The following is a 22238-nucleotide window of genomic DNA, read 5'->3' as shown; positions in this document are numbered from 1 at the left end:
AGCCTCATCCAACCTGGCCTTGAACACTTCCAGGGACTGAGGCATCCACAACTTCTCTGGGCAACCTGTTCCACTGCCTCACCACCCTCTGAGTGAAAAATTTCTTCCTTATATCCAATCTAAATCTCCCCTCTTTCAGTTTAAAGCCATTGCCCCTTGTCCTATCACTCCATGCCCTTGTAAAAAGTCCCTCTCTGGCTTTCCTGTAGGCCCCCTTTAGGTACTGGAAGGCTGCTATGAGATCACCCCAGAGCCTTCTCTTCTCCAGGCTGAACTCTCTCAGCCTGTCTTCATAGGAGAGGTGTTCTAGCCCTCGGATGATCAAGTTAATGTTTAATCACTTGATGTTAATTGGAAGGAGGCACAGGAGCAATCTAAGTGAGAGTCTGAGCTGTAAGAGGAGAGCTAGGTGACAAAGTGGTGGACTAGAGGAGTTTGGGATCTTAAAGTTTCAAACCTCATCTGCATTCAGATAGTTGGAACAACACTACCTGAAGCTTTTACCCCAGCCAAAATGAGATGCCCTGGAAGCAGCAGCTTGTTTTGGGGCTGAAATGGATGAGGAAGCCTCAGGGAAGAGCTTGGGAGTAGACAGTTTGCAATGAAAGGAGGGAAAGGATGTTGCTGAAGAGGAAGGTGTGCAAGGCAGCAGTTGTACTGTGTCTGTAAGCTGATGCCACTGCCAAAAGAAAAGGTCCTGGAGGTGTCTCCTTTGGACTGACTCTTCTACCATGACTGCTAAACCATCTCTACAAATTGATTAATTTGAAAAGCTAATTTTGTATGTATTTGCATGTATCTGCTATGATGCAGATACAGACTCAGGTCTTTCCTATGATAAATTTTCTTTTGTGGCCTGTTAACGTTTGCCAGCTTCAGGTTGCATAGGTATGGAAGTGAAAGGAAAGTGGGATAAACTGTGTAGTTGACCAGTGTAGAGCTTGTAAAATGAACTTGGGTTTCTTGGTTTTCTGAGTGTAAGGTGATGTAGGGGGATTTTTTTAATGATAGAAATCCATTAGGCCTAATGGAAGGCAGCACGAGTAGGAATGTGATGTTACATGGGACATTGTTAATGGGAAGTCAGAGGTGGGATGATGAAAGTGCTGGTTAGCATATAGACAAAATATTCTGGTTCTGTTTGCTGACATGCAGCGCTTCTCTGGAGCTGTGTATGCAGCTTTCACTGTCATTCTGTGGTACTGCTATGAACAGAAATAAGCTACTGCTTGTGATAGCTTTCTGCTGTGCTTTAGAAATATAATGTACTATTCAGAAAAAAAAAAAAAACAAAACAGGAAGAAAGCATTTTTTGCTATAATAGCAGCAAAGAAAAGAATAAATTCCAGTATCTGGTAGTGTTTTTCTATGGTTAGAACAACTTTAATTTCCTGCCAAATGCTAACTCAAAAAGTTTTATGAGTGTACTGACATTTCCTTGTCAATGCTGTTTTTTGAGCTTTTGGCTCTGTTGGGACACCTTCACTTTTCATCAGTGTTGGTAGTGTGTCTGTTTAAAAAATAAGCTGTCAAATATTCTGAGGAACCTGAAGGTTGAGCTTGCTTTTGAAAGCGTTCTCAAAAAACTCAGCTTGCCTTTCTTTCCTGTCTTTTTTTTTTTGTGAAAACCTGTAGGCTTTAAATCCTTTCCACTGCCTTATTAAGCCTATTATTCCTGTTTAATTAGTCTTTTAATTGAAAGAGAAGTATTAGAACATCCCAACTGTTTGCTCCTAGGTACAGTCAAACTTAAGTAGGCTTGTAGGAACTGTGGAGGTTTTCCTGGGCTGGATCTCTGCTGGTGAAGGCTTGAATGCCTAGCTCCCTCCTGGCTTTTTGAAAAGGCCAATATTTAAGAAGATGTGCTTAGTGTTTTATTCACCCTCCTCTCCCGCTTTCTCATTGGTGTAAGTAGGACTGTTTAGTAGCTTAGCCAGATTTTGAGGTTTGAGTAGCTTTTTCTATCTCTGCCTGCTTGAGTAACTCTTTATTCAGCTTTTGAAGTACTCTGGTACACTTCTCTTTTTTGAGGAAAAAATCACTGTTCAGTGAGGAGTCAGCTAGTCTGATTTGTTGTGCAAACCTGGTGAACTTCAGTCTGTCTAGCTCAGCTCTGCATTGCCAGAGGGACATTCATGAAGTGTGGGCTGTTGCACTTTGCCAGGAGTTTGTGGGAGGAATTAAGCAGACGCTGTTTTAGGCAGTGTGTCCTTTGTAGGATGAGGGAACAGACTGGGTGATTTCTCAGGATCTCTTATCGCCTCTTTACTGTTTGTGTATCTGTGACATGACTAAAATAGTCCTTGATTTCAGATGCTTTTCTTAAGTTGAATGATGAACACTTGGGATGCTACAGTGATGAAAGCCATAGAGTCAGGTGTGAATTTGCCTGTTGCATATTCTGTACCCTTGATGGCATAGAATGGAAATTTACCTTGTGTTAATTGACTCATACTTTCTGGTAACTCATCTAACAACTCTTACTGTTAATGCTTGGTTTTATATGCAGTTAGATTTGTACTTGAATTATAGAGACTGCGCCCAACCTTTTCTGTCTCGTCCCAATAACTGAAAGATCAGGTTGTCTTTTGCAACATCAAAAAGTAAATAGTGTCCTCCACAGTCATGGCATGTGTCAGTAAGCATTTATTCTGCTGCTGGACGCTTGCAAAATCGTTAAGTCCTTCATCCTTTTAAAAATATGCCTGCACAGCTCTTTGCAATGTAGTATCTTCATTCTTTTGAAGAAATGCTGAAGTGATGATACTATACTGCAGTTTAGTTTTTAAGAGTGAGACTAGCGTATTTCATAGAATCATAGAATGACATAGGCTGGAAGGGACCTTGGAGATCATCTAATCCAACCTCCCTGTAGTGGGCAGGGACACCTCTCAACTAGATCAGGCTACTCAAGGCTCTGTCCAACCTGGCCTTGAACACCTCCAGGGAGGGGGCATCCACAACTTCTCTGGGCAATTTATTCTTCTTATATTCTTTTTATATTTCTTCAGAAAGAGCGAAGGTTCAAGATTTTATGGAAATGGCAAAGGAATCTGGTAGAGCTAATTTTCAGATCTTTTTTTCAGATCTTTCCAAGAACAAAAGTTTTTAGGAATTGATTGAAACTAAGTTGCTGAAGATGCAGTTACCTGTGCAGTTTACATCCATGATTTTTTTGAGTAGTTTTATGAAACAAGCTTGGAAAAAAAATAATGTCCTTACATTTGTGTCTTATTTCCAGGATTGGGGTTTATGATTTCTTTAGTTGATTGCTTAATAGCAAGATGAGTTTGGGGCCTTTGATTTTTCTTTTTGAGTTGTTTTACAGTGAACTGATCCTGTTAAAAAGAATCCTAATGCCAAAGGGAGAGATAAGTTGCTCAGATGCTAAGAGTTCTGACAGATAACTGCTGTGTTCCCACTGGCTTTCATGAATTCGGGGAAAGATCTATTTTCAGGATTGGATGAATTTTCTATAATTCAACCTTCCTGGTCTCTATACAGTGCCTCCAGTGAAGCAGAATTAAGGCTGGGCTGCAGACTTTTAATTGAGGAGAATTCTGCATAGCTGGGCCCAAAATAAAAGAATCACGTGGCTGCCTGTTTTCCTATGCAGCTTTTTTTGTGCACGGAAATCAGGAGGGGACAAACCCTTCGACATTAGCATCTTTTCAGTTTGCATTTGGCTGCACGTAAAGCAGATTTTGCAGCAAACTAGAGGAGAAAAAGACCCGTATTAATCTCGTAGTGGAATACCGCTTTGTTGCATGTCGCTGCACAAACTGCTGGTAACGTTTTGGAGTAGAGGTGAGACCCACCACCTGCCTGTGAATTCCCATGCAGGAGCTGAGAGGCTCTCTCTGAATGTGCTTTCAGACAGTTGGAAGGCTGTTTTTTCTGTTTTTGTGGCGTTTTTTTTGTTTGTTTGTTTTTTTAAATTTTCTTGGCAGGGAGCAAGTGAAGCAAAACAAAAGTTTAATCAGCTTGGGTGGCTCAGATGGCCTGTGTGGAGGGACAAGAAAGATCGGGTGATCCTTTCAGGAAGGACCTGTAAGAAGGAGGAGCCCTGTGCAACGCCACCATCCAGACTTCCAATAGGAAGGGAAGATGAATGCTCTTGAAGATCCTACCTGGGCTAGAAAATATCTTTGTTTAAAGCAAGGCTAACAAGGAAGGCTTGCCAATGACTTGACATGTGGGCTGTCCTGCCCTGTGTGTGGCTGCTGTGTTGTTTCTGGACACCCCTGTGTGCCTTGGGGCTCAGCTGTAGTTTCCAGTTTGTAGAATAGGTCATTTTGGGTACAACTGTTTGCCCAAAGAAATTCATCCCAGTCCTTTAAATTCCCTTTGACCCTCAGTTTTGTGAATCCTTCACCCATGTCTCTGTCTACCTCCTGATGGTTATACTCTTGATCTTTGTGGGGAGGAATGTATTGATTTTTAAAAAATATTTTCTGTTAGGAGTGTAGGGGAACGTGTTCTCATTATGCCATTATTCATGTTATTTATTTATTCCTTTACCACTTTTAAAGTCGCTTTTGTCACCTGATAATCAGGAGGGACCTTGTGTGACCAAGAATGAAAACAGTCTTGGCTCTCTGCATCCCATGCTCTAAATTCTTGCTGGGAAAGGATTGCCGGTTTGCAGTTTGAACAGCTGATGATTCAAGGGACACCAGAGCAAGCCAGAGAAACAGCACCTGCTGAACAAATGTAGATGGAGTCTCGTACCTGGGTGTCTGTGAACATTTTGTTTTACCATTGCCTCTGATGACAAAGGCCATGCCATCTGTATGTGCGTTTGTGTGTAGGTCTTTCCTGCAAGCCCAGCAGCATGTGTGTGTTTCTGATAAATTTTGTCCTATTCTTACTCAACTGCAGCTCTCACGATACCAGTCTCTTGTTTCACCCTTGGCCTTCCCTTTCACCCTTGTAGCACAGCTGATAAGGAGATCCTAATGGAAACTCTTCTGACGTGCATCTGACACAGAAGTGATTCAGTTGCTTTCCAGGGGAAATTATTTTACTCTGAATCTATATGCAGAAAGCGCCACAGTAGTGTGGTCGTTGGGCACTCTGTTCAAGAAACCTCCTGACTTTACTAGAGAGAAGGCAGGAACACCAGTACTGTGAATCGAAAGATGCCTGTAGTGAATTTGCTTGCCTCAGTTGCTCTTTGCAGACATGCTGTGATTGTGGACCACAGGTTGAAATCTGTTGTGCAATGATGCAGTCCTTAAATCTTAGTTTTGGCAGCAGTTTTCCATGGTGAGACGAAGGATGTTTGTGCCTGCAGTTTCCTTAGTGCTGGCAAAGATAGCATACTCAGGAGAAGCTGTCATGAGAGGACCCCCAGCTCTTTCTCGCTGACCAGATGCTGTTGTTGTCTGCCCAAATGCAAAATATGCTTCTTCTGAGTGGATACAGGACCTTTGTCCAGGTGTAAATTACCAGGAAAACTTTCCATTTCTGATGTCACAATTGCAGGAAAGACTTTCTTCTTTCAGATTTTAGAATGTCTGGAGAGAGAATGTGTTTTCCACATCCACTTTGGAAGCCTGTGTGATGCAAAAACTGCTTCAGACTTTGCCTGTGTTTGGACAGAACCCAGAAGCTGGGCAAAAACCGTTGGTGAATGAAGGGAGAAAATGTGATGTCAGTGGGGATTTTTTTTTATTTTTAGGATGTCTTGGAGGTGGGTGTTTTAGGTTGATGTGGGATTTTTGTTGTTGTTGGTTTTGTTTTTTTAGACATTACTTTTATTGTTCCCAGAAATCCATTTATTATATTCTTCAGTGTCTTCAGTTTGCAGCTGCTTATTCTCTGACTCACTTGTATTTTTCAACTAAGACCAACTGAGTTACCTGGTGAAAAGGGAATAAAAAGTATGTTGCTGCTGCTTTTGCCTGAGCACACCAAAAGGTCCCTGTGCAGGACATTTATTTCCTGAAATAGCTTTTCTGTAGAGAAAGAGCAGTTTAATTTAGCTAAATTGCTTACTAAAGACTTACCTGATAATTCTATAATGTCTATACTTCAGCATCTTAGATTTATCAGCAGAAGAGAAACTGTTGACAGATAGAGAGGCATTGCCCTGGTTGCATTTTAAGTAGACGTCTACCTGGAGATGAGGTGTAAATGTCATGTTACTGATTAGCATTTGGTGTGGGGTGCCAGAGAAAAGGAAGGTGTGTCTCGATTCACCCTCCAAAAAAGAGGAAGCTAAAATAATTCCTGAGCTCTGACAGCATTACTTGGACAATGATGTCTTCAGCGTTTTCTGTTCCTGGTTCTAGCTCACCACTGGGTCACACAAAGTGCTTTTGCAACCCAGACATCCGAAGGACCTGTGTTTTGGTGTGCTCTGGTTGTCTCCAGAGAAGTTCAGACCTGACTCTGGTGCCTTTCTAAACACGTGGTTTTTTTTTCTGTAGGACTGAAATCCTGGCGTAGGTGAAGGTCCCCCAGGAGAGCTGTGTTTCACTGCAGTGGAATCTGGGACCCAGGCAGGATAGCTTCCTGGAAAGCTCCATCCTGCCTGGGTGCTCACTCATGTTACTGTTCTCAGTGTGAGGGTGGTGATGGCAGTCACATCTCCAGTGTGAGGTGAGAGGAAACTGCAGGGTTGTGTTAACTCTGAGCAACCAGCCAGATGAGACAAAAAGTTTTAAAAAAAAGAGACACTTTCTCATTGAAAGAGACATTCAATGTCTCATTGAAAGACACTCTTTCCTTCCAGTACTTAAAGGGGGCCTACAGGAAAGCTGGAGAGAGACTCTTTACAAGGATATGTAGTGATAGGACAAGGGGCAATGGATTTAAACTGAAAGAGGGCAGATTTAAATTAGATATAAGGAAGAAATTTTTTACAATGAGGGTGGTGAGGCACTGGAACAGGTTGCCCAGAGAAGTTGTAGATGCCCCATCCCTGGAAATGTTCAAGGCCAGGTTAGATCAGGCTTTGGGCAACCTGGTGTAGTGGAGAGTTTCCCTGCCCATGGCAGGGAGGTAAATGATCTTTGAGGGCCTTTCCAACGCTAACCATTCTATGATTGAAGAGAGCTAAAGTATGTCCTGATTGTGCAGCAGCTAAATGTCATCAACTCTTCAGTGATTTCCTCTCTTCAACAAGCCTGTTCAGCAATGGAAATAGGCAGTAGGTGCTTATGTGGGGGGGTTGTGGAAAGCTGGTTTTAATTTGGGACTGGAGAGCTGGGATCAGGTGTCATTAGCCCAAGGAAAATGTGTGGTTTTTTCCCTAAAGTCATGAGGTTTGCATGTGTAGCTAGCCGACCTTACCGCATTTCACAGTGGAGTGTTCTGCAGACCCTGGCTCCAGAGTATGTCACCTGGGATCCCCTCAAAGACCACAACTGTAGGCAGACTCCCTGTGTTGCTTGTTACTGCTTGTGCACATGGGACCTCTGCTGCTCTATTTGCTGCTCTCGGTAAGGCAGAGGTGGTCAGTCTAAGGCTTTGGTACTCGCTAAGTGTGTTCTTCTAAAGTCCTTGTTTTGTACTGTTTCCTTTGCCAATCCTTTGCTGTTTCTGCTTTCCTTAATACTTTAGGAAACTGAGCTTGAGGCCCGGAAATGTCACTGGAAGCCTTGCTGGCTTTCTTCACCTCTTCATTGCAAGATTTGCCATGGGTAATATCAAAGTAGTGGAACATTTTGACATGAGCTTGTTGCAACCAGAGCTGGCTGGCATGTCTTAGTATATTTTTTTTTTTTCCCTCCTGGAGAATCACAGTTCTTTCAGCTTGTCAAGAAAAGTGCATCAATTTTGATGGTAGATGTTTCTGAAGTCCAGGATATGCTTCCTGAGTGAGAGGAGACAGATAGTTACATGCAGGTAGGCAGTAGTGTGGTGGAAGCAGGTTTTGGATGAATAGGAAGATAACCTGTTCCCTGTGAGTACCCTGGCAATCAAGACAAAATCTTACCTGGGTCAGAGGTTTGGGGTGTCTCCTTTTTCACTGTGCTGAAAAACTGTTCCTGAGAGTCTTGGCTTTAACCTAGGGCTACAAAAGCTGTTGATCTGAACGATTTTGGTACACGGTTAAACTATTTCCATCCTAGTTCTGCCTGTATATTTGTATATCTTGAGGAAATGTTTAAAAATAGATCTTCAGGCTCTGATATTTTCAGCTAGCTGACAGTGTTCAAACCCTCTCAGCAGTAGTGTGGAGCAAGTTCAGTGGGTCAGCTCCTAAAATTGTCAAATGGGAGATTAATAGTTTCATTCTTCTTGGAAAAATTGATCTCTGCTGCCAGCAGTTCCTGATACCGAGAACGGGTTGCTCACTGGCGTGCAGTGTGGTTCCCGTGCAAGACTCTCTGCTGGAAAGCAAAGGAAGTTGTGTTGCCTGAAGGGTTTACATGCATTTTACTTCCTGATGATCAATCACAGTGATAGTTGAGGGCCTTAGTGTTTGTGCCAATGAAATGTTAATCACGTAGATCATTAGAAGTACACCTTTATGTGTATATACCTGTATGTATATACACACATATATGAGTGTGTATGTGGTAATTATTCTGAGGCAACAAAGTGTATTTTGAGAGAAATTGCTTAACTGTACTGTGTGATCCTTCAATCTATTTTTTGTTGTTGGTTTGTGTTTTTTGTAGCTTACTCTTCCCAATCAGAATACTTAGGAGACAATAGAAATAAAGCGTGGGGAAGTCATTCCACTCTCAGTCTGGACTCAAAGAATGATGCCGCAGAGAAGATATTTCATAATGCTTTATAGCTTAGAGTTGCTTTCCAGGGCATTGAGAGGTATGAACCCTTTTAGCTGGACAAGGCAGAATGTCTGCTCCAGTCTGTAGAGGAGATTGTGTAATTTTCTTAGTCTCTTTACACATAGTTCCTCAAAGCATGTGAAAATCACAGAATCATAGAATGGTTTGGGTTGGAAGGAACCTGAAAGATCATCTAGTTCCAAACCCCCTGCCATGGGCAGGGACACTTTCCACTAGATCAGGTTGCTCAAAGCCTCATCCAACCTGGCCTTGAACACTTTCAGGGATGGGGCATCTACAACTTCTCTGGGCAACCTGTTCCAGTATTTCTCCACCCTGACTGAACAAAATTTTGCTGATAGTGATGTAAATGGGAAGTGCAGTCAGGCTACTTTTTGGAGACAAACGTGTGATATGCATTTCTAGAGATCCTGAAATCTATTAAATCAGCAGAAAAAACCTTTTGTTACAGAGCATTTTAAAATGTAATCAGTGGGGAGTTTCTATTTCCTTTTTCTAAGCTGCATATCAGCTGACAATTTGGTTACTTCTGCTTCTCTCAAACAGCTGAGGCTATTTAAACTGTTTAAAGTTAGTTTTGTTTACAGAGTAAATGACCAAGTTTTCAAATACACCAAGCACACAATTGTTGTGAAAATTGCTTTGTAAAATTCCTACTGTATTCAGGTCTGTGTTTCTCTCTCTTTTTTTTTCCTTTGATACAGGCGATACGGATTATGGTTTCGGTTGCGGAAGTTAATAATCTGGTTGCTGGGAGTGTACATAGCCATTCCATTTCTAGTAAAACTTTGCCCTGCTATTCAGGCGAAGCTGGTCTTCCTAAACTTTGGTAAGTGACTCAGTCTGTTGGGATTGGTGAGGGTTGAAGGAGTCTCTTTATCTTTCATTTGTCTGCTGTCACTTTCACCTTGCATGTGTACAGCTTGTGAAGGATATGAACTCTCACAGGTTGTAAGTTCCCCAAACTATGGTTTGGAAAGCATTCACTGTGGCCCTAATGGTCTTCGTAGCATGTCTTTATATAAACATAGTGACCAAACTGAAGCCAACTTTCAGCTGAAAGTGTCTGCTTCAGGAAAACTGAGCAATGTGTTGGATGCGTTTCTCCAAAGGGTTCAACAAAGTTGCATGAATAAACAGCAAGCAAGTAAAATTAAATCTAGTCAGTTGTTTTCTTCACCTGAAAGAAAGCATTTTAGAAGAATATTCTGGTTGGGGCAGAAGACACCTATTCATGCAGTCAGACTGAATGTTTCCCGTGTGTCTGTTTAACCTTTGCATTTGGTCAGACTGGTGGTACTGTGGGTTTGATGAGCTGGCTCAGCTCCCAGGTTGCCCAAGGAGGCCTGAGCATCCACAGGATGGAAAGTGATGGAACATCACCGTGTGGGAGAGATTTCTTTTGCGATCTAAATTTGTCTTTAAACCTCACTTGTGTTTTGTAATGAAGTTTTAAAAAATATCTTCCTTTGATTGTAGAACCTCTGGCTAGAAGGGCCAACTACGGATATGATGCTTTTATATGACTTCCACCATTTTGACTGCATGCATTCTAACATCTTGGATTGTGCTCATTGTGAAGTGCGCGTGTGTACGAGTGAGCTCTTGTGTCTTGATTGTCAGAACTGACAGCTGGGTAACATGAATAATGCAGGTTACTTCTATTTTCATCACCTTGCTTTTTAAGTGATGATTTGCATTTGCCCTTGCAGAGCTTTGTTAGGTCTCCCTGAAGTTCCTACCTCTATTCATTCCCGAGTGACTGAAGTAATTATCCTGTAATGCTTTCTTGTGTTAATACTTTCACTAATATCACAGCAGCATTGTTCCTACTGCTTTATATAATGGCAGTCAGATTTTACTAGTGACTGTACTCCTGTGAAAAACTGTTTTCCTTAATACAAAGTGTATTCCAACACACTCATTGGCATGTTTGAGTAGTTCTCCTCCACTGGAGCGTGATGTTTCTCCTTCAGAGGGGTGGTGTAGGGTTTTCACTATCGTATTCTTTTTTAACCTTCTGAGTATAAATCAATACTCTTCAACCATCTTTTTCTCCTCCTTTTGTGTAGTTTGGAATTTGCTTCCAAAACAGCAGGATGGAGCTTCAGGAGAAAGTGCTTCCATTTGTTTCTCGACATAGCTAAAGATCAATTGATAGCTGTACTCCCACTGTTAGCAACAGAACCAATCATAGAATCATAGAATGGTTAGGGTTGGAAGGGACCTTAAAGATCTTCTAGTTCCAACCCCCCTGCCATGGGCAGAGAAATCCTCCATTACACCAGGTTGCCCAAAGCCTCATTCAAACTGGCCTTGAACAATGCCAGGGATTGGGGCATCCACAACTTCTCTGGGCAAGCTGTTCCAGTGCCTCACCACCTTCATTGTAAAAACTTTCTTCCTTATATCTAATCTAAATCTCCCCTCTTTCAGTTTAAATCCGTTGCCCCTTGTCCTATCACTACACGCCCTTGCAAAAAGTCCCTCTCCAGCTTTCCTGTAGGCCCCCTTTAAGTACTGGAAGGCTGCTATAAGATCACCCTGGAGCCTTCTCTTCTCCAGGCTGAACAGCCTCAACTCTCTTAGCCTGTCTTCATAGCAGAGGTGCTCCAGCCCTCGGATCATCTTCGTGCCTCCTCTGGACTCATTCCAGTAGCTCCATGTCCTTCTTGTGTTGGGGAACTCACAGAGCTGAACACAGTATTCCAGGTGGGGTCTCACGAGAGCTGAGTAGAGGGCAGAATCACTTTCCCTTGACCTGCTGGCACACTTCTTTTGATGCAGCCCAGGATACGGTTGGCTTTCTGGGCTGCCAGTGCACATTGCCAGCTCATGTTGAGCTTCTCATCCACCAGCACTCCCAAGTCCTTCTCCTCAGGGCTGCTCTCAATCCATTCTCCGCCCAGCCTGTGCTTGTGCTTGGGATTGTCTCGACCCACATGCAGGACCTTGCAATTGGCCTTGTTGAACTTCATGAGGTTCTCACAGGCCCACCTCTCCAGCCTGTCAAGGTCCCTCTGGATGGCATCCCTTCCCTCCATCCCAACATCCCCTTGGGGGTGTTGGTTGACTACCGGCTTGATATGAGCCAGCAGTGTGCCCAGGTGGCCAAAAAGGCCAATGGGATACTGGCGTGTATCAAGAATAGTGTAACCAGCAGGAACAGGGAAGTGATCCTGCCCCTGTACTCGGCACTAGTGAGGCCGCACCTGGAATATTGTGTCCAGTTTTGGGCCCCTCGCTTTAAGAGAGATATTGAGCTCCTGGAGCGAGTCCAAAGAAGGGCGACTAAACTGCTCAAGGGGCTGGAAAATAAAACTTATGAGGAGCGGCTTGAGGGAGTTGAGGCTGTTTAGCCTGGAGAAGAGGATGCTGAGGGGAGACCTGATTACAGCCTACAAATACTTGAGAAAAAGATGGTGGGGAGGTAGGGGAGGGCTCTTTACATTAGTGTTGGGTGATAGAACAAGAGAGAATGGGTATAAGCTTAGTCAGGGGAGATTCAGGTTGGATGTTAGGAAGTATTTCTTCTCTGAAAGGGTTGTCAGCCACTGGAATAGGCTGCCCAGGGAGGTGGTTGAGTCCCCATCCCTGGATGTGTTTAAGAATAGGGTGGATGATCTACTTAGCGATATGGTTTAATGGGGATTAGGGATGGTTGGACTCGATGATCTCTAAGGTCTTTTCCAACCTAGAAATCTATGAATCTATGAATCCAGCGTGTCCACAACACCACACAACTTGGTGTCATCTGCAAACTTGCTGAGGGTGCACTCGATCCCACTGTCCATGTCACCAACAAAGATGTTAAATAGCACTGGCCCTGTGTCGTGGGTTAGGTTGAACTCCCCCTCCCCCCGCCAAGCCGGTCACTCCCCCTCCCCCACCCCCAGGAATGAGGGAGAGAATTAAAGGATAAACGGGAAACCCATGGGTTGAGATAAGAACAATTTAATACAGATGATTTAATACACAGTGTAGATGCTCACCACCCCCTCGTATGCGAAGCCCATCTCGTCCCGAAGCTGCAATCCCGGACGGACGCGAGGCCCCGAAATAGAGAGGAGCAGAGAGAGAGAGATAGTACTCCGAGAGTGGGAGTACTGGGAGAGAGAAAAAGAAAGAAAAACAATAGAGCAACAGTGCAGCAAGCGCAAAAGAGCCAAAGCGCAAAAGCCCTTCTTCCCGGCTGACCCTCACTTTTATACTGGGCATGACGCTGCATGATATGGAATACTAATTGGCCAGTTTGGCCCTGAATCTTAAGTTCCACCACAAATCACAAGGGGAATCGTGTCCCCCTTGTCCCAACTATGCTCTCCCCTTATCCTGCCGTGTTTCTGCACTCCAGCACACTGAAAAGTCCTTGGAGTTTCACATCCAACCACAAACATCAACTTGCTATCAGCATTCTTCTCAGAGTGAGTCTCTGAGTAAAACCAAAACACGGAGCTCTTCTAGCTGTTAGAAAGAAGAGCTAACCCGGTCCCAGCTAAAACTGGGACAGTATCCACCCCTTATTCCTTACCATGCACGTCATGCTCAAACCTTACATATATATTATTCCCTTAGCCATGGGTCTTCCCTCCAAAATGTGTCTTCATCTGTTATAGCAGTCTCTCAGGGCAGGAAAGATGACGTGGAATTCGCTCAGTTGGTAGAACGGATGACATGTAGTCTTTGTTGCATGTGGCGCCTGGAGCTCGTAGTTGGTGTATCCAGCCGCTGTCTGCAGGTTGAAGATGTTGATCTTGAAGAAGTTGCTGAGTGTTTGGAATCGGTTCTGATTCTGACGAAGTTCATTCTTCATTAACCTGGATGATTCTTACTATAATGACATTAGTACAATATGACAACCATAGCAATGATGGTATGCAGGGACAGGGTTATTCAGCAATTAATATCACACAATTCAATTCATTTTATCATCTATTTTCACCCAACATCAAATCCCCTTGAGGTACACATCGGACTTCCCCGTCCTTCTGCATCACCCACCAAGTGCACCCAGGTCCCTGAGCAAAAGCAATCCCACGAATGGGTTTACCTTTACCCGAGGCAGGAATAACCCAAACTGTCTTCCCGAGTATATTCCTTATGTGCACTACAGGGACTTTATCTCCTTCTACAGTACGTAGAAGTTCTGATTGGGCAGGACCAGCTCGATTGGCAGATCCTCTAGTGTTGACTAACCAGGTGGCTTTTGCTAAATGCGTATCCCAATGTTTGAAGGTTCCACCACCCATTGCTTTCAGTGTGGTTTTTAGCAATCCATTATATCGTTCAATCTTCCCAGAAGCTGGTGCATGATAGGGGATGTGATATACCCACTCGATGCCATGCTCTTTGGCCCAAGTGTCTATAAGATTGTTACGGAAATGAGTCCCGTTGTCTGACTCAATTCTTTCTGGGGTGCCATGCTGCCACAAGACTTGCTTTTCAAGGCCCAAGATAGTGTTCCGGGCAGTGGCATGGGGCACAGCATAAGTTTCCAGCCATCCAGTGGTCACTTCCACCATTGTGAGCACATAACGCTTGCCACTGCGAGTTTGTGGAAGTGTGACATAATCAATTTGCCAAGCCTCTCCATACTGATATTTCAACCAACGCCCTCCATACCAAAGAGGTTTTAACCGCTTGGCTTGCTTGATTGCAGCACGTTTCACATTCATGGATCACCTCTGCAATAGTGTCCATAGTTAGGTCCACCCCTCGATCGCGATCCCGTTTGTATGTGGCGTCCCTTCCTTGATGGCCTGAGGCATCATGGGCCCAACAAGCTAGAAATTTTTCACCTTTATGTTGCCAGTCCAGATACACCTGAGCCACTTTAATCTTGGCAGCCTGATCCACCTGTTGATTGTTTTCATGTTCTTCTGTGGCCCGACTCTTGGGTACATGGGCATCTACATGACATACTTTTACAACCAGCTTCTCTACTCAAGCAGCAATGTCTTTCCACAACGGGGCAGCCCAGATGGGTTTACCTCTGCGTTGCCAGTTGCTCTGCTTCCATTGCCGTAGCCATCCCCACAGGGCATTTGCTACCATCCAAGAGTTGGTATAGAGATAGAGCAGTGGCCACTTTTCTCGTTCAGCGATGTCTAAAGCCAGTTGGATGGCTTTCACCTCTGCGAACTGACTTGATTCGCCTTCTGCTTCGGTGGCTTTTGCGACCCGTCGAGTAGGGCTCCATACAGCAGCTTTTCATTTTTGATGTTTTCCTACAAGGCAACAGGATCCGTCAGTAAACAGAGCATATTTCTTCTCATTGTCTGATAGTTCATTATAAGGTGGAGCCTCCTCAGCACGTGTCGCCTCCTCCTCCTCTGGTGACATTCTAAAGTCTTTACCTTCAGCCCAGTTAGTGATCACTTCCAAAATTCCTGGGCGATTGGGGTTTCCTATCCGAGCTCTTCGTGTGATCAGTGCGATCCACTTGCTCCATGTGGCATCAGTTGCGTGGTGTGTAGATGGGACGCTCCCTTTGAACATCCAGCCGAGCACTGGCAATCAGGGTGCCAGGAGCAACTGTGCTTCCGTACCAATCACTTCAGAAGCAGCTCGGACTCCTTCATATGCTGCCAGTATCTCTCTTTCAGTTGGAGTATAGTTGGCTTCGGATCCTTTGTATTCCTCGACTCCAAAACCCAAGAGGCGACCTCGCGTCTCCCCTGGCGCTTTTGCCAGAGACTCCAGGTAGGACCATTCTCCCCGCTGCAGTGTAGAGCACGTTTTTGACATCTTGTCCTGTCCGGACTGGTCCCAGGGCTACCGCATGGACTATTCTTGTTTTAATTTGTTCAAAGGCTTGGTTTTTGCTCTGGCCCCATTCAAAATTGTTCTTCTTCTGGGTTATTTGATAGAGGGGTTTTACAATCTGGCTGTATCGGGAATATGCATTCGCCAGAAACCCACAATGCCTAAGAAAAGCTTGTGCTTCATTTTGTTGGTTGGTGGGGACATAGCTGTTATTTATTAATCACGTCCATCGGAATCTGACGACTGCCCATCTTGCCATTTTATTCCCAAAAACTGAATCTCCTGGGCAGGTCCCTTGACGTTACTCTGTTTTATGGCAAGCCTGCTTCAGAAGGATTTGGATTATCTTTTCACCTTCTCAAAAACTTCTGCTGTGTTGCCCCATACAATGATGTCATCATATATTGCAAATGTTCTGGGGCATCACCCTGTTCCAGTGTGGTCTGGATCAGTCCATGGCAAATAGTGGGGCTGTGTTTCCACCCCTGGGCAGTCGATTCCAGGTACTGGATGCCCCTCCAAGTGAAAGCAAACTGTGGCCTGCATTCCGGTGCCAAAGAATTGAGAAAAACGCATTAGCGATATCAATTGTAGCGTACCGCCCGGCTGCCTTGACTCCAGTTCATACTGCAGTTCCAGCAAGCAGTATGGCACCTGCAGCACGGCACGGCAGCACTCAATGGTGGTGTAAGTTCATTCAAGCCATGATAGTCTGCCGTCAGCCTCCACTCGCCATTGGACTTATGTATAGGCCATATAGGGCTGTTAAAAGGTGAGCGCGTCTTTGTGATGACTCCTTGACCTTCCAGTTGATGAATCAACTTATGGATAGGAATTAGAGAGTCTCAGTTGGTACAATATTGCCGTCGGTGCACTGTTGTATTAGCAATTGGCACCTGTTGTTCTTCGACCCTCAGTAATCCCACAGCAGAAGGGGTCCGTTGAGAGACCAGGCAAAGTAGACAGCTGCTGCCTTCTTCTGTCTCCTATTGCAGCTATGCCAAAAGCCTACCGATACCCTTTTGGTCTTTGAAATACCCTCTCTTAAGATAATCTATGCCAAGGATACACGGTGCTTCTGGACCAGTTACAATAGGGTGTTTTTGCCACTGCTCTCCAGTTAGGCTCACTTCAGCCTCTAACACAGTCAGTTGTTGAGACCCCCCTGTCACTCCCAGAAATACAGATGGGTTCTGCCCCTCTAAAGTTCGACGGTAATCAAGGTGCATTGGGCACCAGTATCCACTAGAGCCTTATACTTTCTGGGGTATGATGTGCCAGGCCACCGAATCCACACAGTCCAGTTCTCTCAGATACTGAATAGCTTTTTCTGTGTTGGTCCACTTGCTTACATTACATGGCACTTCGTCCTTGTAGGGGTACCTTTCCTTTATAGCTGCCAGGAGCCGTCTCCAGAGGCTGCGAACTTGTGTTTGTTTTCCAATTGCTTTATCAATGCCTCCATCCATGGCAAGGGCTCCTAGCTGCCTGGCTTCGTTACCATCTAACTCCAGACTATTGGCTCCCATGTCCAGCATCTGAGCAACCAAGAGACAATGGGCTCACCTCTAAGACGGCCATAATCTTTTTGAATATCTCGCAGCTCGCTCATTTTTAGAGATCTGGTGGTTATCGTCTCATCTATGATGTCACTCCTCCTCCATTGAGATTTTCTCTGGGGCGAAACAGAACGCTCCTGCTTCATTTCTCGTGATGGCCCTGGTTGCTCTTCTTCATCATCATCCTCTCCTCTGCGTTCTGACTTTCGCACACATTTCCTCGGTTGCTCTTCCTCCAATCGTTGTCATGGCCCTGGTTGCTCTTCTTTGTCTGGTTGCTCTGATGGCCCTGATTGCTCTTCCTCATTTGGTTGTTGTGATGGCCCTGATTGCTCCTCTTCATCTTCTGACTTTTGTATACATTTTCTTTTACTTACGGGGGCAACTGATACTGTTGTAGTCTGAGTAGCTATAGTGCTTGTCATGGGAGTCGAGATGGCAAGCACGATAACCCAAGAAATAAATTGATATACACCCCTAAATGGCCGATTGACTTTGAATATATAGATAATTAAACATATATTCAGGAGACCTTGCAGGACAATCAAACCAGTTAAATTATTCCAATGATGTTCGGCATTATCAAAATCAACTTAAGCTTTTGTGAATGAAAAGTCACCGGTATAATTGGCGATGATATCCACCAGGTGATGCTCAAAATTAATAAACGAGCTCCACATCACCATCCCCCTCTGCACCGCCGAATACAAAGACTGAGCCGGTCCCAGCACTGATGATCTTATCAGAGTTACACCGTACAGTATAGCAAAGCCCTTAGTTACCGATAACATACTTTTCATGCCGGTCCAACACCCAGAGCCAGAAAACCACATAAACATTCCGCCTAACATCATATAGGGTAAATAAGGCAATAAATTATAAATGTCTGGTAACATGTTATGCGAGCATAACAAACAGCATTCCAGCCAGCAACATCGGTATCTCAACCCCTTCGGGCCCCACGTTGGGCACCAATTAGGACTGTCGTGGGTTAGGTTGAACACCGCCCCCCCTCCCTCTCCCCAGCCGGTCACTCCCCCTCCCCCACCCCCAGGAATGAGGGAGAGAATTAAAGGATAAACGGGAAACCTGTGGGTTGAGATAAGGACAATTTAATACAGATGATTTAATACACAGTGTGGATGCTCACCACCCCCTCGTATGCGAAGCCCGTCTCGTCCCGAAGCTGCAATCCCGGACGAACACGAGGCCCCGAAATAGAGAGGGGCAGAGAGAGAGATAGTACTCCGAGAGTGGGAGTACTGGGAGAGAGAAAAAGAAAGAAAAACAATAGAGCAACAGTGCAGCAAGAGCAAAAGCGGCAAAAGAGCCAAAGCGCAAAAGCCCTTCTTCCTGACTGTCCCTCACTTTTATACTGGGCATGACGCTGCATGATATGGAATGCTAATTGGCCAGTTTGGCCCTCAATCTTCAGTTCCACCACAAATCACAAGGGGAATCGTGTCCCCCTTGTCCCAACTATGCTCTCCCCTTATCCTGCCGTGCTTCTGCACTCCGGCACACTGAAAAGTCCTTGGAGTTTCACATCCAACCACAAACATCAACTTGCTATCAGCATTCTTCTCAGAGTGAGCCTCTGAGTAAAACCAAAACACGGAGCTCTTCTAGCTGTTAGAAAGAAGAGCTAACCCGGTACCAGCTAAAACTGGGACACCCCAGTACTGACCCCTGAGGAACACCACTCGTCACAGGCCTCCACGTGGACATTGAATTGTTGACCACAACTCTTTGAGTGTGACCATCCAGCCAATTCCTTATCCACCGAGTGGTCCATCCGTCAAAACCACGTCTTTCCAGTTTAGAGACAAGGGTGTCGTGTGGGACAGTATCAAATGCTTTGGATAAGTCCAGGTAGGCGATGTCAGTTGCTCTTCCCTTATCCATCAATGCTGTAACCTCATCATAGAAGGCCACCAAATTAGTCAGGCAGGATTTGCCCTTAGTGAAGCCATGTTGGCTGTCACCAGTCACCTCCTTATGTTCCATGTGCCTTAGCATAGTCGCCAGGAGGATCTGCTCCATGATCTTGCCGGGCACATAGGTGAGACTGACTGGCATGTAGTTCCCCGGGTATTCTTTTTTCCCCTTTTTAAAGATGGGGGCTATGTTTCCCCTTTTCCAGTCATTGGGAACTTCGCCAGATTGCCATGACTTCTGAAATATGATGAATAGCGGCTTAGCAACTTCATCCGCCAGTTCCCTCAGGACCCGCGGATGCACCTCGTCTGGTCCCATGGACTTGTCCACCTTCAGGTTCTTAAGATGGTCTTCGACCTGATCTTCTCCTACAGTGGGTGGTTCTTCATTCTCACAGTCCCTGCCTTTGCCTTCTGTGACTTGGGCTGTGCAGCTGGAGCTCTTGCCAGTGAAGACTGAGGCAAATAAGTCATTGAGAACCTCAGCCTTCTCCATATCCCGGGTAGCCAGGTTCCCAGTTTCCTTCCGGAGAGAGCCTACATTTTCTCTAGATCTCTTTTTATCACTGATGTATCTACAGAAGTTTTTCTTGTTGCCCTTGATGTCCCTGGCCAGATTTAACTCTGTCAGGGCTTTAGCTTTCCTAACCTGATCTCTGGTTGCTCGGACAATCACTCTGTGTTCTTCCCAGGCTACCTGTTCCTGCTTCCACCCCCTATGGGCCTTCTTTTTGTGTTTGAGTTGGTCCAGGAGCTCCTTGTTCATCCATGCAGACCTCCTGGTGTTCCTACCTGACTTTCTCTTTGTTGGGATGTACCGCTCCTGAGCTTGGAGGAGGTGATTCTTATATATTAACCAGCTTTCTTGTGCCCCTCTTCCCTCTAGGGCCTCATCCCATTGTACTCTAGCAAGGAGATCCCTGAAGAGGCCAAAGTCTGCTCTCCTGAAATCCAGAGTAGTGAGCCTGCTATGCACCCTCCTTGCTTCTCTAAGTATCTTGAATTCTACCATTTCATGATCGCTGCAGCCAAAGCTGTCCTTGAGCGTCACGTTCCCCACCAGCCCTTCATTGTTGGTGAGAACAAGGTCCAGCAGAGCACCTCTCCTTGTTGGTTCCTCTACCACTTGGAGAAGGAAGTTATTATCCATGCATTCCAGGAACCTCCTGGCTTGCCTGTGCCCTGCTGTGTTGTCCTTCCAACAGATATCAGGGTGGTTGAAGTCCCCCATGAGGACCAGGGCTCGTGAACGTGAGGCAGCTCCTATCTGTCTGTAGAGGGCCTCATCCACCCAGTCTTCCTGGTCAGGTGGTCTGTAGCAGACCCCTACTACTACGTCCTCTGTCCCTGCTTTCCCTTTAATCCTAACCCATAAGCTCTCAGTCGGGACCTCATCCGTCCCCAGGTGCAGCTCCAATGTCTGGATTTGTTCTTGTGAACAGACTTCTGTTCTAGGTTATGAGATACCTGGGTGTATGGGTGGAGATCTCAAGCTGTCTCCACTGGAAGTCTTCAGAAAACTGAGATTTCTAGAAACGTAAATACAGACTAGATCAGATTTAGTGTATCAGCATGATTAACAGATCATGTGCTTTTTGTCATGTGATGTGTTGTGAGTGGTACCAAATAGCCCTGAAATATGTCACTGAAATAACCTTTGATGTGCCAAATATCCATGTGAGTATGCCTATGTGATGATCATGGCAATGTTTGTGTGAGTAGAATAGATGGATCATCCCAGTGATAAATGCCATACATAAAAATTGCCTATATTTCTATATTTTTCTCTTGCTTTGAGGTAGATGCTTACCTGGCTCCCATCACTGCAACATTGGTATGTTCCTGTTCATATCTTTGTAATAGGAAATCTGGCAAGAAAGTTGTAACAAATTTGGCAGATGGGAAAATCAAGGCACAGAAAAGTTGAATGGCTTTCCCAGAACACTAATAGGAGTGACTTGTGCACCTGTCCAGACCTTGACCCCAGAACTTACCATCCTCTTGGAGGATCCACCACCCTTGTGGGAGTGTCATCGAGTTCTGCGGTGGCTGCACAGTGACCCAATGGGTTTCTGGTGGCACGCATGCTTTGCCTGGGACTTGTAAGAGCAAACAGGCTTGCACAGGTATAGATTTGCAGTCTTAAGGGGCCAGATTCATCAGGTTAACGTTGGCGGTTGTCTGCCGTGCTTTTCATGTTTATGGAATGTTTAGTGATATTTTGGGGTAAGCGAAGTGAGATTTGACTGTCACCATTATCGTAGCTTCTTTGAGTGTTAATAGCACAAAAACCTTGGTGTCTTAATTGTTATGCCACTAAATTTGAAGGAGACAGACTTCCTGGTTCTGCTGGAATAGAGCTCGAGTTTACGGGAAAAGCCTGAATCATTGGGAGAAGAGAGTCCTTAAAACTGCTCGATGCTGTCAGTGGATCTCTATAGCATCTCTCCTGATATTGGACATGTCAGAGGCTGCCTAGAGGGATCATACAGTATTGATGATGGAAAATGAAGTGTTAGGCTAAGCACATACCCTCATTTAGCACATTGCACAGTGTCTCTAAGATGTAGCTTGTGAACCAAGCAATGGAGAACAAAATGCTGAAAATGCTTGATGTTTGGCTTTCCTTTTGTTGCTCATTTTTGAATCACTGAATATAACAAGCAGCAAACAACTGCGTGTTATATAAGTTGGGGAACAAAACATTTGGAAGAGTGAATTGAGGTGTAATGATTTTGTTTTCAGGGATCTCTTCCTGAGGAGATGAAGTTTCCAGCCTAACATGATCTCTTTTAAATGCTGCAGTGTCTGAGTGATATGGCAATTATTTGATAATCTTTGGAGAACGGGCTAATGCACTGCATATCCTTTAAATGGCTCAGGAGGACAGTGTTTAACACAATTTATCTTACTCTTATAGGACAAGAGCAATGCAGAGTCTGCTACTAAAATGCAATATCTCCTGTAGATTGTTGTGTTAATAGAGGCTGAAACGACATGTCATCCTGAAACCACACGTTACAGCTGTGGGATGCACCCTTTGTCCCAGGGAGTTTGTCCCATCAGTAACTTCTGTTACAGCTACAACATGAACAGTAAAAGGCTTGTCAAATCAGCTAAGCCACCCCATTGACACAGCAGGAGTGACTATCTTGTGTTTGGGAGATTTACAAAGCAGACTGGGCAGAGATGGTTAAATGTGTGTCACA

General features: G+C 44.8%; 1 protein-coding gene across 2 annotated transcripts in view; it reads left to right on the top strand.

Annotated features, from left to right (window-relative positions):
* ABHD12 (abhydrolase domain containing 12, lysophospholipase) overlaps positions 1-22238 on the top strand; it is a 56342-nt gene that overhangs the window by 12762 nt on the left and 21342 nt on the right. For both annotated transcript variants that reach the window (XM_086631794.1, XM_086631795.1), the window contains one exon: positions 9473-9597. In XM_086631794.1, the coding sequence (XP_086487920.1) occupies positions 9473-9597 (125 nt within the window). The remainder of the gene's footprint in view (positions 1-9472; positions 9598-22238) is intronic.

The sequence above is a fragment of the Tauraco erythrolophus genome, chromosome 2 (assembly GCF_009769465.1).
Source record: "Tauraco erythrolophus isolate bTauEry1 chromosome 2, bTauEry1.pri, whole genome shotgun sequence".
Taxonomy (NCBI): Eukaryota; Metazoa; Chordata; class Aves; order Musophagiformes; family Musophagidae; genus Tauraco; species Tauraco erythrolophus.
The sequence above is the reverse complement of the archived record's forward strand: the minus strand, read 5'-3'. Positions and strand labels throughout refer to the sequence as shown.